General features: G+C 35.7%; 1 protein-coding gene across 3 annotated transcripts; it reads left to right on the forward strand.

Moving 5' to 3' along the window:
* Positions 1 to 438: 438 nt before the first annotated feature.
* Positions 439 to 19,249, forward strand: LOC145666276 (uncharacterized). 3 transcript variants are annotated; one of them, XM_081733339.1, is made up of 4 exons: positions 441 to 544; positions 3,798 to 3,888; positions 8,943 to 9,168; positions 18,626 to 19,249. In XM_081733339.1, exons 2-4 carry the CDS (start codon positions 3,865 to 3,867, stop codon positions 19,123 to 19,125), a joined length of 750 nt encoding a protein of 249 aa, XP_081589465.1. In that variant the 5' UTR covers positions 441 to 544; positions 3,798 to 3,864; the 3' UTR covers positions 19,126 to 19,249. The 3 variants fall into 3 exon arrangements, with proteins under 3 accessions (XP_081589474.1, XP_081589465.1, XP_081589470.1); XM_081733344.1 differs by having other exon boundaries at positions 8,961 to 9,168; XM_081733348.1 differs by lacking the exon at positions 3,798 to 3,888 and having other exon boundaries at positions 439 to 544; positions 8,961 to 9,168.
* Positions 19,250 to 26,095: the final 6,846 nt, after the last annotated feature.

The following is a 26,095-nucleotide window of genomic DNA, read 5'->3' on the forward strand; positions in this document are numbered from 1 at the left end:
AATCGTTTGCAAAAACCGCTTCTCGTTATATTACCTATTTTGTTCTATGAAGAAAAATGTTAAAACTAAAAATGACTAGATAGATAGATAGATAGATAGATAGATAGATAGATAGATAGATAGATAGATAGATAGATAGATGATATAGATATATAGATAAATAGATAGACAGATAGTTAGATAGTTATGCTTTGCTTGCTTACGATGCAAGGGCGTCGTCTTTAGACCCTTGACTATAAAGGCTATGAATATATTTTTTAAATTATTATTTTCCTGGTTCCATTTCACCAATAGGACACATCTGTAAAACCTTAATGTTTCATGAGCATGTATTTTCAAACTAGCTATCTCTATTATGAAACATAATAATTTTCAAGTGTCACATTGTTAACAACAATGAAAAGATAATTTCAAAATTCTAATAACATGTAGTGGTTGCTCGGTAATAATACAAATTTCGAAAAGTACTTTCTTCTTTCTATTCTTCTTTTCTAAAAGTAATAAGGATTGTTATTTTGGTACATGTTGTTTGTAAAGTGAACAGGTGAGTGTAATACTTTGTTTTCAACCAACCCAACGTGCAAATCTTAGATGCTATCATATGTCCCATTTTACCAGTGAACATTCTGTGCAAATCCATATATACGTTTGTATCCTGGGAACGGAATAACCACATGTCTAGGTTTGAATGTTCCAATATTGTCATGTGACTAGCATTTCCCAATAAAATCCAAGGGAAATTATTGGATATTACCATTACCCTTAAAGTTTCCATTACGAGCATGAATGTCCCGGGATGTGTAACGTGTAAGACCTGTAGGACAGTGGTTCTCAAACTTGTTGTTACCGCGACGCACACTAAATATTAAAAAGGATTTTGTGGCCCACCTATTTTTATTCTAATACACATCGTCATTCTACGCAATGGTGGTGTATTTCAAACCAATTAAATTCTGTAAATCATATTTCTAATTTTACCATATAAAAGTAATACAAAGCTAACACTATTCTCAACACAATGTCCTACCCCTTAACAGATTTTGACTCACCAATTCTCTTTCCATCCAAACCCAGCATCTCTATTGACTGTAGAACAGGGCAAGGCTGTGAGTAACCACTTACTCTTCACCTCATTAACAAACACTTCCAATTTTCATTTTCTGAATAGTACTAACTTTACAACATATGTTTCTGCATTAAATAAAATTTTCATAATTAAAAGGAAAAACTTCTCGCAACCCTCCAAAAAACCGGTCTACGATTCACCAATGGGTCGCGACCAACACTCTGAGAAACACTGCTGTATGACATTCAAGGGATAACATGTGGACACATGTTCAGATGTTATAACATTTCTTTGTTGGATGCTGTTCATTGTTATTAGTATAATAATTTCAAAAGATTATAAACATGGAACAAAAACGTACATCATGAGATGCTAAAACTCGCCAAACTTTTCTAATACATTACTGGTTCTTAATATCATTCCAAACAGGCACGGCAGACGAAAACTTATAATCTAGTTTATTCACTATATTGTGTAACTTCTATTGACCAATAGTAGCGAACGACAGTCTGAACTTCTGGTATGTCAAAGATTCCCCGATATTCCACTTTATCGGGGATAATTTTGGAATGATATCATCTGTCCCCTTCCGCCCCCCCCCCAAAAAAAAAATATGTCTTGGTTCTCTCCTGACATATGCTAATATCGTTCGTGTGATACTTAAAAAAAAAAAAAAAAAAATATATACAACTTACGATGAAAGTGGCACGTCGCTTATAATGAGTGTTGACCTATATTAATTAATTAATTCTGGTTTTTAGCAAAATCAAAGGGTGTAACTGTTATACTGTAACTTTTCATAATGTGCTTCTATTTTTAGTGTACATCATGAGAGGTATGGTTTCTTTAATCTGGAAACCTGGGAACCTCAAGTATAAGCTATGTCATAGGAAACTCGTACACAAGATCTATGTCATAAACCACAACGGAAAGATCGCATATGATTAGATCATTTCATATTGATTTATTGGCCACGATGTTGATAGTCACTACACCTATATAAGAGAAGAATCATTTTTGTAGGAGCACCTAACGCAACAGCTTTGAAAATTAGAGCACGAACCCCACGGTGAAAATGGTTTTGGACCCCGTCGTATTGACACACGAAGTTTTTACAGGCGCGCACCCAGACATTTTTATTGGGAGAGGTCCAAATTCTCTAGGGGACGGAGATCCAATACTACAAAACACTATGTCTATGTAGTGTTGGACAGATATTATTCTGCACAAGAAAAGACTATAAATAATTGTAAAATGCTTCCACCTATATTTTCAGGGGAAAAAAGTGATAGAACTAGATTGTTTTTATAAGAGAAAGAGTACTGATGAAGTGTAAAGTCAAATATTCATGCTACATTAATCATTTCTCTGTTAAACAGGTACATTTTTATTCAGAAAGTGAAGGCAACAAGTGTGTACTGAGTTAGAACATTTTCAGGAAGGGCCGGACTTGATGGACCCGCCGTGGGTGTGCATTTGAGCCTTTACCATTATTCTCTAACTGTGTTATTAAACATCCTGGTAATTTGTCGAAGTAATTCATTCAAACGCTTTCTATAAATCATAATTGCGCCATTGATACTCTTAGGGAAGAAAACATAACATTGCACTGCATTGCGCTGGGCTCTTCTTTTGCAAATCTTTTTCTTTTTGCATAAAATAATCTGCTTCCTTCTGAGCATCGTTTTTAAGGAGTTTGGTTTACTGTTTGTATATTTACTTTATCCGTGTGTCTGTCCGTTCGGGAGACAAGTAATCTCAAGAACTACTTGATCGATCACCATCAATTTGAGCCAGGGTGTAGAGAGTCAAAAAGTTACAAACTAATTTCATTGATACAGTTAATTTGTAAACCGGAAGTGATAGAAATCCAATATTTCCGGCTTTCATATTTGCTCACTTAGAGCAAAAAGCGGTAATAGATAGCAAGGAAGTGGTCTTCCTGCAACCGATTAAGCGTTCCAAAAATAAATTTCATCTACTTCCTTAACTCTTTACTGAAATCGAAAGTGATAGAAATCCACTAAAACTTCTGGTTTCAATATTGATCTACACAAAGCAAAAATCAAATAAAACAGATGGTGAGTAGTGGTTTCCTGTAATCGAATTTGCATTGTGAGGATAAGGTACAGTCCGCAGCAAAAAAAAAAAAAAAAAAAAAAAACTGCAACATGAGCATGTAAGTTTATTGTGAAACGACGACGAAATAAGTGTGCAGTTGAGGACACCGAGGTTTCTCCTGGCGTGATTCGTGCCACTTAGCGTTATGTTGATTCTTTGCGCTGTTAGGCGTAGTTTCGCAATAAACTTACATGCTCATGTTGCAGGTTTTTTTGTTGCGGATTGTACCATCTTCTCTCTTAACTCTGTATTCAAACCACATCTGGTTTTATCGTTGCTCGCCATAGAGTAAAAACGGTAACAGATAGCGAGAAGCTGTTTTCTGCCATCAATTAAGCGTTCCAACGATATGTTCCGTCTCCACTCTAATCTCTGTACTGAAGCCAAAATCTACTACCACTCCCAAGGTATAGGGTCCAATTTTAATAGAAAAAATATCATACCATACAAACCAAACTTCTTTGCGTGCTGTACACGTGACACTACTACTTATTTTGTTTAAATGCACTGTTGTTGGGTGTGTTATATTTCGAAAACTTTTGTTCAGAATGTTACCCGAACTTGATCTCATTTTTTAAAAAAATATTTTTTGTGTATTTTTTTGTTTCAGTGAATGAACATACTTGAAACAAATTATAAGTGTATGAGAAACCGCTTGTCCTGAAAGAGGAATAGTAATGAACAGATTCGGCGAAGGAGAGGTAGGTATTTTTTTAATTTTTTTATTTTCGACTTAGCTCGGTATTTTGTTTGTTGAATTCTCAAAGAGCATTAAGTTGGATTTAACAAAGATGTTCTTTATCATTATGTCTGACGACTTCCTTTCTAAATTCTGCAGTTATCCTAATTCCATTTATCTCCCACACTTCAGCTATGTATTTTTCTCGCGACGCGACCACAGACTGAGAAACCTCAATTTAATTTAAACCGTACTGAAAAAATATCGTAGTGGTAAATTTATATTCAATTTTAAGCGAACACTCTCGTCTTTTCGTAAATTTATATTCAATTTTCAGCGAATACTCTTGTCCTTTCGTAAATTGACGTGAGAATACTTTAGATTATAACCAATATTAAGTGGGTATACATAATTTACGCCTCATTATATGTCTCATTCTTATTGTGGATCTCTTCCGCATTAGTTTTACTACGTGAAAAAATGAAAAAAAAATATTGTACCCTTTGAGGTAACTTCAAACTTCCGTATAGAACTATCGTTACTGTGTATAGTAAACATAAGTGCAATATATCATTGATAAACCCATATCTTAACTTTTCAGCAAGTTTCTTTTTCAATCGCTTGATTAATTTTGGATTCACAGTCCAACATGTCTTCATCATTTTGTTAAACATGTATCCCTCATTAGGTTTCCTATTGTTTCTAAATTAGAGCTAATATATGATTTTCTTGGTTATTTTCGTGATCACCGAGGTTGATTTAATCAATGTTACTATCAGCGTGGTCGATTTAGTAAAGGTTACGATCAATATGGTCGATTTACTCAAGGTTACTATCACCGTGGTTGATTTACTCAAGGTTACTATCACCGTGGTTGATTTACTTAAGGTTACTATCAGCACGATCGATTTAATCGTGGTCGATTTACTGAAGGTTACTAGAGAGAATTTACTACCGAAATCACTCGTTTTGTTCAAGATACATTTTCAATGTTGGCCAGTGTAATTTTTCTAACAATTAGGACCTGCATGTAGACACGATAATGTATTATTCTTTTCCTTTGTAATATAATTTTAACACAAAAGTTTACCAAATACTTGGAACTTAACAACGTATTTGGAAACAAACATTGAAGAAAAGAAAAATAAGTAAAGTAAATTTTTATTTGAGCACTTCTTAATATTATTTTAGATGTAGTCTTAATGAGTAGAATAGAATTTATTCAGTTGCTGCTTGGTAACATCGAGCAGCGACATCTCCAGGAATTAAAATTAATTAAGTGTAGGCGTCATTCAAGGGAATTGGAAGGGTTGCTTTACAAGAAATGGCGTTAAAGTAGGGTAAACATACCAGTTATTGGCACTTTAAGAGTATTTTTTAAAGAAAAAAGTAAATAAGCGTATTGTATCGCTACAATTTTAGGATTGAGTCATTTTATAAACTTTTACACCTTTTCTAAAGTGAAAACTAGTGAGACATAGCGAAAATGGAAAGTATTTATTCCTTTAAAATATATTTTTTATTGAGAACCTCAAAATGCCTAGTTGTTGGCACACACTGACCAATTATTGTCACCTGATGCCCAGTTATTGGCACCTCACCTTTACATAGTAGACCTAGGCTTACTTATCCTAAAACGTTTACAGTTATTGCAAGCATTAATTCATCAAACTATCATTAAGTAGTATACAATACGAATATATTGTAATTATAAAAGTATTAAAATAAAAATTGAATATATACCCATTTAAAGTTATGAAAAACTCAGAAAAATAAAACTGAGAAATGTTTGAACTACAAGGTTTTATTCTGTATTTATGGATAAAAATTACAAAGTTTCCTGTTCTTCCGTGATCTTAGACTACTTCGGACCTCAAGACAGACAGACACACACACACACACACACACACACATATATATATATATATATATATATATATATATATATATATATATATATATATATATATATATATATATATATATATATATATATATATATATATATATATATATATATACAGATGGTGATCAGAAAAATGGAAACACCTGTACTTGGCAACACGTCAGATGTATGGGTTGGCAGTGGTGTCGTGGCGCCCACAGCGCCGGACCGCTGGTGGTGGTGTGTTAGGTAGGTCTCCATACTACGTCAGGCGCAGTGGAACAGCAGTGTCCAGTGGCTGCATTAGACGGAGGTAGTGTAAAATGGGAGACCTCTCAGATTTCCAAAGAGGGCAAATTGTTGGTGCGCGGTTATGTGGAGTGAGTGTGACGGCAGTGGCTACTGTGTTAGGTGTGTCGCATGGGACAGTGTCGAAGGTGATGAAGGCCTACACAACACACGGGAAAACCACATCGGGGAAGCGGAACAGTGGTCGGAATAAAATCATGAGTGACAGGTCACGGCAGAACCGTCGTGCCATTGCGGAGCAAATGACGGTTGAACTCAATCAACACCTCCCCCACCCTGTTTCGACAATCACAGTCCGCCGCGAATTACATGACATGAACTTACGAAGTCGTGTTGCACGGGCCAAATCGCTCATCAGGGACCATAACGCTTTCGCACGCCGCAAATGGTGCCGCGACCATGCAACTTGGACCGTTGAGGACTGGAAACGTGTGATATGGTCGGATGAGTCATCCTTCACCCTATTCCCAACCACGGGCCATGTTTATGTGTGGAGAACGCCCAAAGAAGCTTATGATCTGCAGTGTCTCCACCCAACTGTGAAACATGGTGGCGGCTCGGTGATGCTGTGGGCCGCAATATCATGGTTTTCATTGGGTCCTGTGGTCACATTTAGCGGACGAATCACTGCCAACGATTATGTCGCAATTTTAGGAGACCACTTGCATCCTATGGTCCGGATGTTGTTCCCGGACAACGACGCCATCTTCCAGGATGATAATGCACCCATTCACACAGCTGGCGTTGTTGAAGCGTGGTTTGAGGAACATCGGGATGAAGTTCAACACCTCCCCTAGTCTGCCCAATCCCCAGATCTCAACATAATTGAACATCTGTGGTCCGTCTTGGAAACATGACTCCGGCCACCTCCATCCTCTCTCACAGAACTGGCCGATGCCCTGCACGAGGAATGGTGCAAAATTCCACTTGCTACCATTCACGACCTCTATGCCTTCATCCCACGTCGCATCAAGGCTGTTCTGAAGGCGAAAGGTGGCCTGACACCATATTAATCTGGTAAGTTGCAATTTCGTTCAGGTGTTTCCATTTTTCTGATCATCATCTGTATATATATTACATCTGTGTATATATATTACAAGTACTATTACATCTACTTCTAGTACTATTACAGCTAGTACGCATATTAAAATAGCCCTATTTTGTGTTTATATATATATATATATATATATATATATATATATATATATATATATATATATATATATATATATATATATATATATTTATATATATATATATATATATATATATATATATATATATATATATTTATATATATATATATATATATAAACAAACACAAAATAGGACTATTTTAATATGCGTACTAGCTGTAATAGTACTAGAAGTAGATGTAATAGTACTAGTAGTAGCAATTGTGGCCTTACTATAGAAATAGTGGTAATAATAGTAGGTATAGTAATACTAGCAGCAGTAGTAGTAGAGCTGGAGGCGAAAGTGGAACTATTAAAATTCGATTGGGCGATGGAGAGAGGATTTCTAAATAGACCCTACATGTATCACAGAAAAATTAAGGAATTGAGCAGGCGTAAGCAGTCGACTATACAAAGTATAGAGAAGCGCCAGAAGCATTATGTGATCCCAGGTTACCACTGTTCCTCAAAGAAAAAACAGTAATACAACCAGCCAGCCATTTTGTGTGATCTAGAAAATTCAGTGGTAAACGATGAAGAAAAAGAGAAGAGCAGAAATTGCGCGTTGCAGAAATGAAGGCGTTGGACTTCTGGAGTAACGAGGGAAGACTGAACTACAAGAATGTCAGTGCTTAAAATGTTCGCCTATGTTTATCTAATGTTACAACTGTCCTTTCCATCCGTGCAACTACAGAAATTTTCAACATTCAGTTTCACTGACTCTTTTTAGATTACAGTTTGTGAACATGAGACACTTGATAAAGATAAATTCTACACCGGCCCTGGAAACACCTTCTTGACAACATCAACATTTTAGACTATTCGAATAACCACAAAATGTTGCTCTACCCTTCTTTCTTCATACATTATCGAGTAACGGCTTTTAAAAAAGCCAAAATGAAGCGTAGACCTACGCATAAAAGTTCTAACACTGACTTTAAACTTCTCCTGGTCTACTAAGACAACGAAAATCAATAGTTAAAATAGGTACTATAAGTGCACCGAAAGTTTGTACCAATAATTGGCACTCTGAATGCCGGTACTTGGCACTGGTGCCAACAACTGGTAGAAATAAAGCTATCAAAGTAAGAGTGCTAGCATTGTAATTCTTATGCGTTAAATAGAACAATGGTAGTGTTAAAATATGAAAAATATATTTATATAAAAATGCCAGTTATTGGCCCCTGTGCCAAGTAAATGGACATTAAATATATTAGCAATACCAATTATTGGCACCCCCTGAAAACATGAAACGATCTGACCATTGTTGACAAGAAGAAGTAATCCACTTCTTTAAAGGTATAACTAACCGTTGAAAGACAATCATGTATTATACTTTTATTACAACAGTAAATAACAACAGAATAATGAAAGTGCATTTCTTAACCTACCTCCTTAGAATTGGGCAGAAATGTTGAAAATCAAAAAAGCTTTCCAAATACACGCAATTATTTCAAAACAAATGTCCAGCCAAGTTGACGCCACTTGCAATAACAACAACTAAAGACCAGGCTAAAGGGAGGGAACCAAACCAATGTTGTCACTTTAGTATATATCTTAATTTTTGATACTATTCTTTAAAATGCCAAATAACTGGGCAGTGCCAATTACAGGAAAGCTTACCCTATGCTGCCAATTAGAACATGTCTTCTTCTTCTTCTTCTTCTTTGTTTCTTTATAGTTCCTCAAGACGATGACTCTGTTTAGTTCTTTTTGTTCTTGCAGGCACGGAACGCTTTTGAGCAGCTCCTAGAGCAAATTATGAACAACAATCTTGTGAAGAAAGTTCTGTTGCTTGATTATATAGCTATATCTCTTTCTGCACTGTGGGCCCGAGATAACTTGTCTGCTGACAGTCAATACACGTATTCCTTAGCATATATATGGTATGATTTCACCTTTTCTTATGGCGTCTGTGGAATTCTCAGCTACAGTAAGATTTTTATTACATCTTTTAAATTTTCATTTTATTTCGTATTTTCTTCATGTTATTTAATTATATAACTTATGAAACTAACTTTTGAATGTTGTGTAGGTTGAATATAGTGGGATATTACATTTTTCTTCTAATTGCTGCCTTTAAGAGGCCTAATCATTGCGAAATTAAAATACCGCTAATTTTACAGTAATTATGTGATATCTTGAAATAGATAAAAGATAATCGAAATGTGGAACAAGAGCGCCCTAGAAAATATTATTTTGCATCATGTATTATTATTACGAGTCACCTGGTAGCTTACCGTTTGCAGCCATTGAGAAATAAATCCCGATTTTCTAAATGGCTGGAAATCGAAATCAGATAAGTGATTTGTGATAACAGTATCTCATGTAAAATAATATTTTCTAGGGCGCTCTTGTTCCATATTTCGATTGTCTTTTATCTATTTGAAGATATCACATAATTACTGTAAACTTAGCAGTATTTTAATTTCGCCGTGATGGGGCCTCTTAAAATCATATTCTATTGGTGCATGTAGACCCCCACCCAGGATTGTCACCTTTAAGACACTGAACGAACATGTGCAGATCGATGGTTTCTCAAACTCTTTATATATATATATATATATATATATATATATATATATATATATATATATATATATATATATATATATATATATATATATATATATATATATATATATGGAACAGTTTATTAAAAATAGCAGAAAGAAAAACACATTCATAAATGAAAATTGCGATGAAAATTTTAACCAGAAACACACGAAACATGAAACTCTTAGTGTTAACTTGGCGGTTTAGTTGACAAGAAGTTATGAACCATTGAACTGTTTAAATAATGACGTATTATTCGCCGCAATTTCACTGCTGCAGGTTGAAATTAAAAAATGTAACCAAGAATTTCCGTTGCATATTTTGTTTGTGTTTTGAATAATTTGATGTGGCACCATATAATGTGTCCCTCTTAGGCATAATTCTGGAATTTTTTTTGAAAATTTGGGATGTTCCACCTAATTCGGGAGAGGTGACAACCCTGGTAATAAGGAGCTAGAATAAAATTCCGGGAACTTTTGGGTTGCTCCTCGTAGTTAAACACGTGTTTCTGCGTTTTTTGATATATGTCCTAGACCAGGCCGGTAGCCAGCCCAAAAATGTAGGGGAGGACGGCTGAAGTTAGTGGGGGGGGGGATGCCGATCCAATCATATTATAGTTCATTTGCAAGCGTACCGTCAAAATTTTAGGGGGCCAGCAAAAACGTTAGGGGGGCCGTCCCCCCTAGACCGCCCTGGATACGGGCCTGTCCTAGACGAGAAGAAAAAAGGATGGGGGCTCTCATTTTTTAGAGAAGGGTGTTCATATCCTGGAATTTATTAAGGTTAGAAATATGAAATTTCTTGTTTTAGACTTTTCATTAAATGTAGTTGTAACGGCCCCAAAAGTACCGTTACATTTTCCTTGTCTTTGTTCGTAATATTAATTTATTAATTAGTTATTTTCTGTTCTTTGCTATTTTTCAAAATTGTTACATTAATATATTATATATGGTAGAACCTATGAAAGCAAGAAGTCATGACATTTCCTTGAAATGTAACGTCGTAGGATAGAAAATTGGGAGTAGAAGAAAAGAAAGTTGTATTGAATATTGAATATACATTTTTCCTTAGTGATTCTTGGTTTGTAAAGTATTTGTGTTGTTACATTATGAAGTTTTAAATTATTTCTGTCCTACGAATCATTCTTTACTTTTAAACTGCCATGAATAATTGAAATTACACCTGAAAATAGCTTATATAGTCAAATGTTATGGAACATGTTATGCAGCAGTTTCTAAAACAATCTAAATTTTGTACAGTAGGATATGGTAATGCCTTGTGAGTAAAACGTTAATCAAACATTTATCATAGCACATGTCTTAATGTAATTTAAGCTGTTCCTCCATAATATATTTATATATTTTAATTCAACTACTACTGCAACACGATGAATTGAAGGGAGAAATACAAAAGAATAAGTAATTTTGCTAAGATGAGATTTAATCGATATGAATGAATCAACGATGTAATTATGTATTATTGTTATAAAATATTGGATCATATGAAACGACGAATTATGAATTAAGAAGATTAATGTATGATATGAAAAGTATTCTTCGAGTTGATAGATTAATATAGTTACTCTCGTCATTCTCTACGTTGTGATGTTATGCAGAATTTCAGAGGAATAGTTAGGAAACTACTGTGCTATTGATGTCACACTTGCTGTATACTTCGTATAGATATCTATTGTAAATGCAAGTTGAACTTTAGATCCATTACCCTACTGTATATTTGTGGATATTAAAGTATTATTACTGATGGGAGATTGTTGAACATCGTTATTAATTGAAGACCTCTTTAGCTGAATTCCATAGCATAGACATATGAAGTTTAGATAATAAGCGCTCGTCGATGGTCATCCGCTTCCCTTTAGCTCCTGTTCTTCGAAAGCAAATCAGATGCGTTATTCACTTGTACTTTCTATTAAGATGGCGACCCAAGAGCTTACTTTTCAGAAGTGAAGGAGAACGAATTTAGTTGATGTCCACTTCTTGGTACAATACGAAGCAAAAAACCTGCAACATGAAAGTTTAAGTTCATTGTGAAACTACGCCAACAACATAGGCAACCAACCTAACGTCTTTGTGGCACTGATCACGCCAGGATAACCTTCGGCTTCGTCCCCCTGCACACTTCGTTTGGAGCGAGAAATGCATAGACCACGTGACTACAAATCACAAATTTCTCACAAGATGGAGTAATAGATTGAGGTTCTTCTCATTTCTCTTCTCATTTTACATCCTCAGTTTTAAAGAGAGAGAAAGAGAAAAAGGTCAACGTGATAAAAACTAAATAAAGAGGAATATGCGAAATATAAAGGAAAAGAAAACGTGCGCATATATTGACAAATGACACATGCACTTCAAAGGAGACCACCTCAAATTTTGTTATGAACCATATATAATAACTGTGAGAATCAGCAAACCACAAAGACATAATTACACACAGTAAGTGTTATATAACACATATTTATTTAAACAAATAAAAATGCTTGCAGAAAGCTGAAAATGTCTTTAAAATCTCAACCATAACTGAAACAAGAGATTATTTCTCTATTGTTTTTCTTCGTAGCATCCATCTATATGGAGAAATGAGAAAGAGAGAACATCTTAAGAGATTCGCACGTATACAATATCGGAAACTGCTAAATGGAAAAAATTACAGTCTTTGGATGGGATTTGAACCCAGAACCATAGTATTAGAAATCCCACACTCTACCGATGTAGCTAGTCTGACAGTAATACCCTGTTCCTCCATCATTACCTATGAAAGATGGAATGGAGTCTGCAGAAAACTACGTCTAACATGTCCACGACAGACCGCCTATAACCTATGTCTAATTAGTACTTAAAAAAGCTAGTTCTACACGTGCATAGAAAAGTAAAATCAAATGAGTAGTTAGTACACATCACTTTGTCTGTCTCACTCTATCTCTGACTATAGAAATCGAGGAAGAAGAAAAAAGTATAGAGGTGAGAACACAGGAAGAACAAGCAAAAATATAAGTTGCAGGAAACTGAATATCAAGGGGAGAGAGAGAGAGACAGAGAGACAGAGAGAAAAATAGAGGAACGGAGCAAATGATTTAATATACATCGGAAAAGAAGGTTCACAACTGTGCTACACATTTAATGTATTGAATACTCTGCAGGCCCGTCTCCACGGGGAGCTAGGGAGGCCGGCCCCCCCCTAAACTTTGGCTGGCCCCAATAAAGGTTTCACGATAGGCTTGCAAATGAACTATAATATGGTGATGAAGTATAATATGATTGGGTCGGGCTCCCCCTAACTCTGTTTCTTCTAAATTGCTTGCTAGATGACAAATATTAATTTGTAAAAACGTAGCAAATGCCCGCGTTGTCTTGTTTTCTTACTGTTTCAGTAATAGTGGAAAACGTGGTTTATGCAACATAATAAATTACTAATTTTCCCACAACAATCATGATTTTGAGTTTAACGTCCGTTCAGCAGCGAGACTATATGAGACGTGGACCTACTTATTAACGTGGAATCCGAACCATATGAGCTGCTGCCGGGAATCGAAGCAACCATGTACTGTTGGTAAGACATTTCTAAGCAAAAGAAAAAACTGATCAGCAAAATACATAAAACGATAGTCCTGCAAACTATTACTTAAAGAGAATTTATTCTAAAATCAATACATCCATGTGGCGGTATATAGTCGTAAAGTGATTAGAAAACTTAATATTAAACTGTCGATCACATTGTTTTAATTATTTGAATTCAATGTCGTATAGATTCGGTTTTAGCTCTAGATTTCAGCGTTCTCACTTCGATTCTTAACTTGTTGGAAATATGCATTAATCGAAATTATAAAGGTATACGAAATTTAACTAGCTAAAAGAAGAGAATAACATAAAAATCCGGATTAGAGTACGTCGTCGCCAACATGTGCTTTTATTTCAGGGAGCATAAAGTCGAGAAGATCAACATTTTTTTTACCATGAAGTCGGCCTATAATTCGATCGATACCACCTCAACCTGCAGTCTCGCATATCCATCCCCAACAGTGAATCGTCACATGACCCATTCGCGCTGAACGGGACATATATTGTGGATCAAACCGTCTTCCAGATGGGCGATACACACGTGTTGGCCCAAAGTTTCCAGTGGAAAATATTTTCTCATCTGTAAAGACAACAGTGTCCCAGTGACAAGTAATATTTAGCTCTGCAAACGCCAGTCTATCGACTTTGTGATCTTCTGTCAATCTGTCCTTAACAGCAGCCCGGAAGGACCTTAAGCCTGCGGCCCGAAGTCGCCGTCGAACTGTAGTTACATCACCTGGAAAGGCGGTAGACTGCTGCAGTTGTCGGGCACACATGAAAGGCTGTCGACAGCATTGATCAACTAATCGTTGGTCTTGTGTCGGTGAGGACACTCGTGGCCGACCACTTCCAGATTTTCGAGTTAGACTTCCAGTTTCCTCATATTTTTTTCCACCATCTGAACGCTGTTGCACGATGCACGCCTAATCGAGCGCCTGCTTCAGGAACACTCAATCCCGCATGTTCAATAAGAGCGATAACACTCTCACGTACAGAATGATCATATTGCGCCATTCTTACACAAAAGTAAAAGTGCTAAAAACGTCTTTGAATATAGGATAATGCACAATATTGCTATACATGACGTCGTTTTATGAAAAACATGCGCAGAAGAAGTAGATGTGCCTGTAATCAACTGTTGTTGCACGCAAAAATACTCACTCACTGTTAGTAACAAAATATTTTCCATTTTTTTTTTTAAATCCAATACATTAGAATATAGTAGCACTTACTATCTTTCAAGAACATAACTTCCATCGAGTGGTGGGCATAAACAAAAGCTCGTAACTATGCAACAGTTAACTTCCATCAAAACCCCCGAAGCACTTTACAGATTTAATCTGATTTATTTGTGCAATTTAACATATAAGATTACAACTTGTCTGGAAAATTTGTTCATACTCGTCTAAAACAGTTCTATTCTATTATTCGCCACTCGTATACATTATATGACAAACAACAAAACAGAAACAAGTAAAGTGCAAATACTCTAGACAATATTTTTCAAAACGTACTAGAGAATTAAGATATAGCCGAGCGGTTTAGTAGAGTAGTCTACTACCTCCGCCTTCTCGTGTTCAAACCCACCTGAGGTTTGTGTCTATTCTCTGCTTTTTTTCTTGTGCTTTACAACGAACGTTTTTTCTATAATTCCTATAAGCTATGACTTGCAAACCCTAAACAAAATACACATGTTTATTGTAATACTCTAATTCGGATTTTTATGTTATTCTCTTCTTTTAGCTAGTTAAATTTCGTATACTTTTATAATTTCGATTAATGCATATTTCCAACAAGTTAAGAATGAAGTGAGAACGCTGAAATCTAGAGCTAAAACCGAATCTATACGACATTGAATTCAAATAAGTAAAACAATGTGATCGACAGTTTAATATTAAGTTTTCTAATCACTTTACGACTATATACCGCCACATGGATGTATTGATTTTAGAATAAATTCTCTTTAAGTAATAGTTTGCAGGACTATCGTTTTATGTATTTTGCTGATCAGTTTTTTCTTTTGCTTAGAAATGTCTTACCAACAGTACATGGTTGCTTCGATTCCCGGCAGCAGCTCATATGGTTCGGATTCCACGTTAATAAGTAGGTCCACGTCTCATATAGTCTCGCTGCTGAACGGACGTTAAACTCAAAATCATGATTGTTGTGGGAAAATTAGTAATTTATTATGTTGCATAAACCACGTTTTCCACTATTACTGAAACAGTAAGAAAACAAGACAACGCGGGCATTTGCTACGTTTTTACAAATTAATATTTGTCATCTAGCAAGCAATTTAGAAGAAATAGAGTATCAGGTCCGTAGCCAGCCCAAAAATATAGGGGGGGGCGGCCGAAGTTAGGGGGAGCCCGACCCAATCATATTATACTTCATCACCATATTATAGTTCATTTGCAAGCCTATCGTGAAACCTTTATTGGGGCCAGCCAAAGTTTAGGGGGGGGCCCGGCCCCCCTAGCCCCCCCGTGAATACGGGCCTGCAGAGTATTCAATACATTAAATGTATAGCACAGTTGTGAACCTTCTTTTCCGATGTATATTAAATCATTTGCTCCGTTCCTCTATTTTTCTCTCTGTCTCTCTGTCTCTCTCTCTCTCCCCTTGATATTCAGTTTCCTGCAACTTATATTTTTGCTTGTTCTTCCTGTGTTCTCACCTCTATACTTTTTTCTTCTTCCTCGATTTCTATAGTCAGAGATAGAGTGAGACAGACAAAGTGATGTGTACTAACTACTCATTTGATTTTACTTTTCTATGCACGTGTAGAACTAGCTTTTTAAAGTACCAATTAGACATAGGTTATAGGCGGTCTGTCGTAGACATGTTAGACGTAGTTTTCTGCAGACTCCATTCCATCTTTCATAGGTAATGATGTAGGAGCAGGGTATTACTGTCAAACTAGCTACATCGGTAGAGTGTGGGATTTCTAATACTATGGTTCTGGGTTCAAATCCCATCCAAAGACTGTAATTTTTTCCATTTAGCAGTTTCCGATATTGTATACGTGCGAATCTCTTAAGATGTTCTCTCTTTCTCATTTCTCCATATAGATGGATGCTACGAAGAAAAACAATAGAGAAATAATCTCTTGTTTCAGTTATGGTTGAGATTTTAAAGACATTTTCAACTTTCTGCGAGCATTTTTATTTATTTAAATAAATATGTGTTATATAACACTTACTGTGTGTAATTATGTCTTTGTGGTTTGCTGATTCTCACAGTTATTATATATGGTTCATAACAAAATTTGAGGTGGTCTCCTTTGAAGTGCATGTGTCATTTGTCAATATATGCGCACGTTTTCTTTTCCTTTATATTTCGCATATTCCTCTTTATTTAGTTTTTATCACGTTGACCGTTTTCTCTTTCTCTCTCTTTAAAACTGAGGATGTAAAATGAGAAGAGAAATGAGAAGAACCTCAATCTATTACTCCATCTTGTGAGAAAATTGTGATTTGTATTCACGTAGTCTATGCATTTCTCGCTCCAAACGAAGTGTGCAGGGGGACGAAGCCGAAGGTTATCCTGGCGTGATCAATGCCACAAAGACGTTAGGTTGGTTGCCTATGTTGTTGGCGTAGTTTCACAATGAACTTAAACTTTCATGTTGCAGGTTTTTTGCTTCGTATTGTACATACGAAGAAATGGTGGAGCATCACATAGTTAAATACACGTTTTAGCGTTTCAGCGTTTTTAGATGTTGGACCTAAAAAGGAAGTGAGCATGCTTCCCTAAAATGACCATAAAAGACTCCTAAATTTTGTGCTAGACTTTTTTCAGATGAATTCCATGTGAAAAGTGCAGAAGGCAAATCGCAAAATATTGGCTTTAGTATTTGCTAGTAAATAAATAATGCGACCTTAGCTTCATTATTCTTGTAAATTCGGATACCTTATGGCAGGTTCCTCAACCTAGTTCATATTACGACATTTCCTCTTGCCAACGAACCCCGTAAGTAATTTTCCGTTTCTAATAAGAATTTTAATTATTGTTGCTTATCCCTTAGACGAGTAGTTGTGTTTGTACGCTTCATTTTGAATTGTATTTTAATATGTAGCTTTGGTTGTGTTTGCATGTTTCTTACATTTCAAAATGCAGTTTTGAATCAGTTTTTATTTTTCAGTTGTTTTTTTTTAATGTTTATTTAATATTTGTAGTTCAAAACACTTGTTTAGTATGTGAGGTGTGTTAAAAAGGTATCGAACCTTTTGGTTGGCCAAAATACATTTATTGATTTGGAAATGCGAAACAATAATCTACTTTAAAGTAGTCTCCTTGGTAATGCATGCACTTCTTCCAACGCTCCCGCTATTGTTGGAAACACTTATGTAAGACAATGCTTGGAATGGTGAGCAACTATGCCGTCGTATTCAGCATAAGGTCTTCTCTTGACTCAAATCGGGTCGCTTTTAGTGGCATTTTTAGCTTGATAAACAATCAAAAGTTACATGGAGCCATTTCGGGTGAGTAGGGAGCTTGACGACACACAGAAATGGCGATGAAAGCCTGAATCAATGTCCTGTGCGATGTTCAGACGCCATTGCTTCCGCTCCATTGTTACCAGCTTCGGTACAAATTTCGCGGTCAGTGTCCTCATGCCCAAATTCTCGTTCAAAATTGAATGTACCGATCCGATGCTTATTCCCATATCGTTTGCAATTTCTCGGATTGTGATACGACGGTCTTGCAATACCACAGCCCGCACATGCTCAATGACATTGTTATTCCGGCTTGTTAAGGGCCTGTCATTTTACACACACACACACACACACAAAAAAAAAAAACTGAAATCCGACGTCCGCTCGCTACACGTCTTCACTCGTTGGCTGACGGCCAGCGACTGATGCTTTCTTTGAGCGGGAAAAAAATCACGACTGTAGATGAGTGTCCCCTCTACACTGAAGAAAGTTTCCCGTGCTTTATTGCTTTAAGCGGGAAAAATGAATCGATACTTTTTGAAGACACCTCGTATTTTCTGCTATATTTGACAATAAGTATAGACACAATCATTGTCTATCAAAATAATCTCTAAAGTATGTTTTACAGCTACTATATTTTAATTTTATTTATTTTTTCACCTTGCTTCGCGATCTCATACGAGCGTATTCTTCTCGCGACTCTCATGCCGAGAAATCCCGTAGTATGGGCATATTTAGAGGTAGAATGTACATAAAGTTGGTTACTAAAAATTATTAGTTGGTTCATTGTAAAATTTTAAATACTTGATATTTCTCCTTGCAGTGTATCGTGATTACCAGTTACGTCTGAAAAATATAATCAATGCCATCCTATGGGATACTTTTATGATAGGATTTCCGTTTATGGTGGCTGAGATTTATAAGAAGTCAGGATATCCTCTGGAATCTTGGGTGCAAGTCGTTTGTGCTCTTTGCCCCATCATTATGGCTCCATCTGCTCCAAGCACCACTCGCACCAAATATCACACTCAATGGAGTTATTTGACCCTGTGGAACGTTCTTGCCTTCTTGGTTATAATGATTCTGAATAACAATCCTTTAGGAATCACTTTTACTATTGGTATATGCTCCATTTTAATCTCCAAGTGTGCACGATCTTTTATACATTTTGAAGTGTTGTTAGTATTTCATTTGCCGGAGTTATGTATGTGTAATATACTCTTTGAAAGGAGCCTGTTCTACACTCCGAATAATGCTGAATTGCTACATACCGTTCAAGAATTGAATGTCACGTCAGCTTTTAGATACAGAGATTTACTGTAACAAATATTGTCCGTTATGTACCATCTTTGATTATTAATTTGTTTGGTAATTATTTTGTTCTGTACTTGAATTTCTGATAATTATAACAGTTTGTTAACTGTATTAATAAAAATATAATGTAATATTGTTTTTTATCACTTCATGACCTGAACGCCTGGACCGATTTGCATGAATTTCTAAGCATAGTTGGTATCTACCTAGAATTTGGCTTGGGGGCATGGTGGATCATTAGATTTGGGTGCGTCGGCCCCCCTGGATGGATCCCAGTTAGCGTCGAGTGAGCTCTATGGTGGACAGAGCATGGTTTTAAAAGTGTCTCTCGTTTCCTCCCACTTTTTCATTCATTATCATCGTCACCGTCTCCTTTAGCCTACAAGGCACAATCGAGGGACCTAAAGCTGTAAGATTTCATTTCATTCTATTCCAAACTTTTTTTAGTGGAACCTAAAGCTGTAAGATTTAATTTCATTCCATTTCAAACTGTCTTTAGTGGGACCTAAAGCTGTAAGATTTCATTCCATTTCAAACTTTAAAAAAATCATTCACTTGCATTAAAATGTGTATAGGAATGGCTTAGGGGGAATTCAATATTTGTGACAAAATCAAAATATTTCAGCCAGCAACAATATATTCATTAATTATATTACCTTTAAATACAAAAGAAGATTCATATACACTTTTAAAGTATTTCGCAGAAACTTATTTCCCTCGTGGGAAGAAGAGGCATTTCAGTTAGTCAGTTATAAAATATGCTAAGTGTGCATTTGTGCCTATAAGTATTTGTTTGTTTCATTTAAAAGCTACCAAACTAATTTTAATAAAATTTAAATTAATGTTGTCACTAGAGTAATTATAGGCCACCAAGATTCTAGAGAACAGTCCAAGAGCGTAAAAGATATTAAATATTTGAGTAATTATGTAACTAAAAGGATCGCCAGTTTTTTGTCTTTCAAATTTGATCACAATGTGCTCCTGAAGTTCCGAATATTGTTTCCAGCGTGTGTCAGACTATGAAAACCTCAAAAAGTTACTCAAAATTACGATGGAGTTTACCGTCTATGAGCAGAGTAAATTAAAGATCCCGCAGGTCTTTGGTCCAAATTTGACCACACTATGTTCCTGCACAGTAAAAAATGGTTGTGTTAATTCAACTCAAATTTAACACAGGGCAGTGGTTCCAGCGTGACTACCAATATGCGGTGTTAATTCAACACAGACCCCGCGGTGTTAACGTTTAACACAGACGCAGTGTTACGTTTTTAACACACAACCGGTGTTGAGCGGTGCTAAATTCGGATCTGTGTCAATACTTTCGGTGTTGTATTTTGAAAATAATACCACATTTCCTTTCCTGTTTTAACATTTGTCTCATCGTCTCATTTATAGGGTTGGCCATGGACTTTTCAATTAAGATTTTGTTTACATTTTGACCCGCCGACATTTTGCACAGGGTTGTCGTAGAGAGTCGAGACTTGCTCCATTTTCTTTCATTTTACAACAACTTTCAAACAATGTGCTACTTAACCCCCGTTGCTTTTTGGAAATTTTGAGCTGTAGCACGTCTGAGGCCCTGCGGGGTACCCTGGAGCAAACTTTTTACCCCAAAAAATGTGGCCTTGAAAATGATAGGACATGTGTCGCTGAGTTTTCCATTTACCCAGCCGCTTTTGAACAAATGACTCGATTCAAACTACTCTGCCAGTTTTTTTTTTTTTTTTTTTTTTTTTTTTTGTAGTTTTTACATTACAAAATATGTTGTAACTCACAATATCCCGCCCGGTGGCACGTATAACTTTGAGATTCGTCTAGTTATATCAAATGCAAACACAATTGTCTCGTTCGGATCTCAGCGGAGCAATTTCGTGACCCTCGCTTGTTATATTATAAAATGACATTATAAAATTTTCAACAAGCATGTCGGGCTAACTACAAACTTTTAATATTGCAGTCCCTCCCCGCTGCTAAACGTGAAAACAATTTTCGAGAATCATGTAAAACACGGTAATCTAAAACGTGATGTTCAAGAGAAAAATCTGTCATAGCTTTGTACAATTTACGGATTTTGTGTGGCTTGAAATTTATAAAAACAGTATTTGAGACCTCAGGAAGACATTGTGACCACATTTGAACCAAAAAAAAAAAAAAAAAAAACTCAGATTCTTTTATCCGCACATCTACCGATATTTGTAAATATCCAATATTTTTGTTTTGTTTTATTAGTTGACTAAAATAATAATTCTCTCTGGAACTACGTGAAAGTGCCGTTTTGAGACATGAAAAAGTAATTAATTAAATCTCGACTTTTGGAAATCTATTTCATGGCGGTAGTGAAAAAATCCATTTCCATTTGAAAATTCATCCTAAAATTTTACCTACACTTTCACAACACCGAAATCCAACAGTTACAGAGAGATACTAGTGCTGTTACAAGATTTGCAATAAGCTCCAAAAAAAAGAAAATGTAACGAAAATAAAATGTGTGAAAAAGTGTATTCGTTGTGAAGTATTTCCAGGCCGATTGCTTTTGTTTATAGAACACAAAGAGTGTTTGTATTCGGCACCAGTGTATGTACCTTTGCACCTTTGTAATACGCAACACAGCATTATATCAAAGTGATAAGCTTCCCTTCACAATGAAGAATCATTGGGAGCAGGGCCGCCCACAGGGGGGATGTATGGCGCAAGCTGCGCCATTGAGAAAAATTTTGGGGGGGATTTTACTCTACTTTCGAACTAGCAATTTTACTGTCGGAATAGCATTAAAACACGATTTGGAGAAGCTAATTTTCAAAAATTTTCCGGGGTGAACCCCCGTACCCCCTGCTTCGATACTCGATGAATGAAGTACCGCGCAAGTAGCCGTATGAAAGGAAAGGTTGGTTTGTTTTAAGAGAGAAGGGCCGCCCACACGAGGGATGAATGGCGCAAGCTGTGCCATCGAGAAAAAAATTGGGGAAGAATTTTACTCTAATGTCGAATAAGTAATTTAGCTGTCGTCAGAATAACATTGGAACACGATGCGATTTTTTTTTTAAATCTCGAGAATGAATCCCCCTACCCCTGCTTAGAAACTCTATGAATGAAGTACCGCGCAAGTTGCTATATGAAAGGATGGGCTGGTCGGTTTATCGCTTTGTGTAGCTAATTTACCCATTTTCTGCTGGGAGCATTTATTTATTTCTTATTTATACCATGTACGACACTTAATAAGTAATGCTGTTCAATTGCTACATAATGTATAATAAATGAATTAATGATAATATTTTGTATAGTTTTCTGTTTGTGCGATTACATTTTCCAGGGCCTGCGGTAAACTGAAAACAAGCTCAAAAGTGGCATCACTTTGGGGGGGAGTGCGCCATCAGTTTTGGGGGGGATGGGCACCCCTGATTGGGAGTATTAAATACTTCAACCATATTTGTTTCTTTCAGTCCATTGATTTACAAGGGAAGGTATTGCCCTCTTTTCTTCGTCATAGACGTTTTTCTTTAACGGTGTCTTTTTATTGATTTCTTCTTTAGGTATATTTAAATGCATCTTACTTTCTAAAATATAAAATTGTCTATTATATATTCTTAATATTTTTTAAAATGAAATCTAATTTAAGAAATATCGCATTTATATATTAGGGATGGTGAAGACAAGTTTTTATAAAAACGGAAAACCGATTTGTAGAGAAACAGAAATACCGACATTTAGATAGAAAACCGAAACAGGTTTTGATAGAAAACAAATCGGTTTCTGATAGAAAACCAAACCGATTTTCAATAATAATAATAATAATAATAATAATAATAATAATAATAATAATAAGATTTTTCTTAAAATGTACAGTTGGAGATAACAAAGTAAGTTTAATTGTCAAAAAGAAAGTATTAGAGTTAGATATTTCTCATCGTACATTCCGTAGTACTTTCGGCTCGAAAGTGTGGTGGTTTAATGGTACATTGCCCTTATCGAATGTTAAAAGTGTCTGGTTTGACCTTGGATCACGTAAAGGGACAGTAGGATCTCTAGTTGTCCCGGTTTGGACCATATTAACCAGGAAATCTATTAATTCCCGGAAGAATTTGTTCCCAAGGACGGTTAAAATCTCATAATTCAATGTTCTATTTCTTATGCAATTATATGCTGTAAAAATTGAAATCACAAGACGAGTTATATCTTTCAATTTATCGTCCCACAATTATCACTTCTAGACTAAGGGAGACGGTGATAAAGGGAAGTGAATGATAATGGAAGAATTGAAGGAAAGAAAATTTTGGAGGAACGGAAGTACCCCGATAAAACCCACGGATATGATGTTATCCACCTCACACTTACTTACCGGGGATCGAATTAGGGACCCCACGTGCCAGAGGTAAGCGTTATACCACTAAGCCAGCGTATCCCCAACCGAGTAATAAAAATTGAAATATATGTATCAATAGTAATAAAACTAATTATGTAATGTTTAGAAATATAGCTTTAACTTGTAGTATAAGGTCTTTCTTCCTACAAATCTGTCTTGTGGTAGGTATGTTCCCCATTTCTTAAGTCAGCCCTAAATAAATGAAGATCCACAAGGCTGTCGTTAATTATTTGACTCCGAATAAGTTAACTTTAACGGACAACATAGAAACCACAAGTTTTGTCAGAGTTCTCTCTGGTTTCTTTTTATTCTTTTCATTCCAACAATTTTTCAATTGTAATCCACTTCTATTCATGATATATTTTGATTATCGAACAGGTAATAAATATTGATATAAATCGTATAAACGTTTTCCTTTTATATATATATATATATATATATATATATATATATATATATATATATATATATATATATATATATATATATATATATATATATATATATATATTCGAAAGTGCCAATCTGATAATTAATGTCACATTATGTAATGCGTTCATTCCAAAAGCATTATTTCAGATTTTTGAGAGGGGCAGGACTGTTTCTAGAGTGTCACTTTTTTCATTAGTAGATCTATACGTTTTTTTTTTCAAAATGTGTTCCTCAAATTCAAGGAGGAAAATGACCTTCCTGTTCTCCCCTAATGACGCCCATGATTCTTTCCTTTCCAAGATCTCCCTCCTGGCTAAGCGGTTAGCGAACGTACCTTTGTGTGGGAGACCCGGATTCAATTTTCGGTGTGTGTTCATATGGTTCGGATTTCACGTTAAGCTATAGGTTCATGTCCCATATAGCCTCGCTGCTGAAAGGGACACTAAACTGAAAATCAAAATCAAATCAAAACTCTTCCCCCTCCAGCTTGTTAATATCCCGAAAAACTGTTACACACAGAGGGGAGAGAGAGAGAGAGAGAGAGAGAGAGAGAGAAGGAAGATGATTTTTAGTTTACAAAATCCGAAATGTCGAAATTTAGCATGATTATGTACCACTCACAAGATTTTCTGTATCAGACTAGTAACAGGTTTATTACTTACCTAAAATCAATCTTGTACAGATAGACGGAAATCGTATATATTCTGTCGTCACGTCCAGTATACAGGCAACCATGGTTTTGATAAACACTATCTGACATTACTCAGTACAGAACTTCTCCAGTGGAACACAGATTGCAGTTCTCTTGCCGTGGTAGGAGCAGCGCCAGAAAGTCACCTGTAGCCGGAATCTACGACATTTCCTTCTAAATGCGCTCGATTTTCAATCATTGCATGAATGCTGGGATTTATTTAAAGTTGTCTTGCGGAAGGTCTATAAGCGTCTTAAGAAATTTCGTACAATTAGATACGATTTCTCTGTGCGAAAAAAGTATCGTTTTCATTACGTGATGATTTTTGCAAAATTTATTTAGGAAAGACTTCACGAGGAACGATGGTTGAATTCAAATCTCCTTGTATGAATTTACTAAACTGCAAGTATGAAGGTTGTGCATGTTTCAAATACTTTCTGTTAACCCTATTTCTCATCGACTAGAAAATAGACTTCATCTACTAATAATATATGAATATTTAAAATTTGAGAATAGGACAATTGCGAAAAAGGGTGGTGGTACGGTTGCTATATGTTACTTATTCATAAGTTATTATAAATAATATTATTTCATAATTGATTGTTAAATCCTTCCTCTTGCAATGCTGTAAATGTAATGGCTTTCCTTCAACGAGACGGATCTTCATTAGAAGAAAGATATAATTCTTCTATTAAACTTCAGCATTTAGCATTCTAACTTTGATATATGGGCACAGCTACTGCCAGTAATCTATTTTACAAGCCATTCTGTACCTGCTGAAAATGATAGACGAACAAGTTTGTAGGCCTATCTTCAATGGAGAATGTTAAAAGAAGTAATCTCAATAAAAACATTAAACAAAGGAAAAACTACATGAACTTATAATTTAAGTGAGATACTCATCAAAAATGTCCTGTACCCAAAATTTTAACCCCAGCTTGAAGCAACGAGAGGATCTGGGAGAGATACATATCGCATACTGCCTCACATTTATCTATTTTCAACCAAACTTTCTGCATGAAGCAATCAAAGAAATATAACAAAAACCAGCTCGTTGTATTTCATATAACACGAAGAAATGGAAAGAAATACGTATGCTTGAAACACATTCTGGTCACATCTTTCGTGTAAGAAATGTTACTGATAAATACGAGAAAATAATCTTCTAAGATTTTATCTTTTAAAAAAAAGAGAGAGAGATAGAATATGAACTTGGCTTAGTTTCTAATACGATGTACAAGTATAATAAAAACTACTGAAGACAGAAAAGGATTTTATTCTAAAGGAAATCAAGGCAAGAGGCATTATTCTTGGATGTTGAAGTTGGGAAGCTAAACACACCACTGTCTTATGTCCTACACGGAACGAAAGATAGTTCTCGACTTATGTAAATAGATCCTTACAGTGTTCTTTGTGGAAGCCGAAATTTACAAGAGTAGGATTTACGTAAAATTCATCGCGTGTTCGTATACCTTATGACATGTGTAGCTTTGCCA

This window comes from Thermobia domestica, chromosome 1 (assembly GCF_964235325.1).
Source record: "Thermobia domestica chromosome 1, izTheDome1.hap1.1, whole genome shotgun sequence".
Taxonomy (NCBI): Eukaryota; Metazoa; Arthropoda; class Insecta; order Zygentoma; family Lepismatidae; genus Thermobia; species Thermobia domestica.

Coding starts and splice junctions, on each gene's coding strand:
- LOC145666276 (XM_081733339.1), top strand. CDS start 3,865: ATGAACAGATTCGGCGAAGGAGAG. Junction 3,889..8,942: donor ACAGATTCGGCGAAGGAGAG/GTAGGTATTTTT, acceptor GACTCTGTTTAG/TTCTTTTTGTTCTTGCAGGC. Junction 9,169..18,625: donor CTGTGGAATTCTCAGCTACA/GTAAGATTTTTA, acceptor TTCTCCTTGCAG/TGTATCGTGATTACCAGTTA.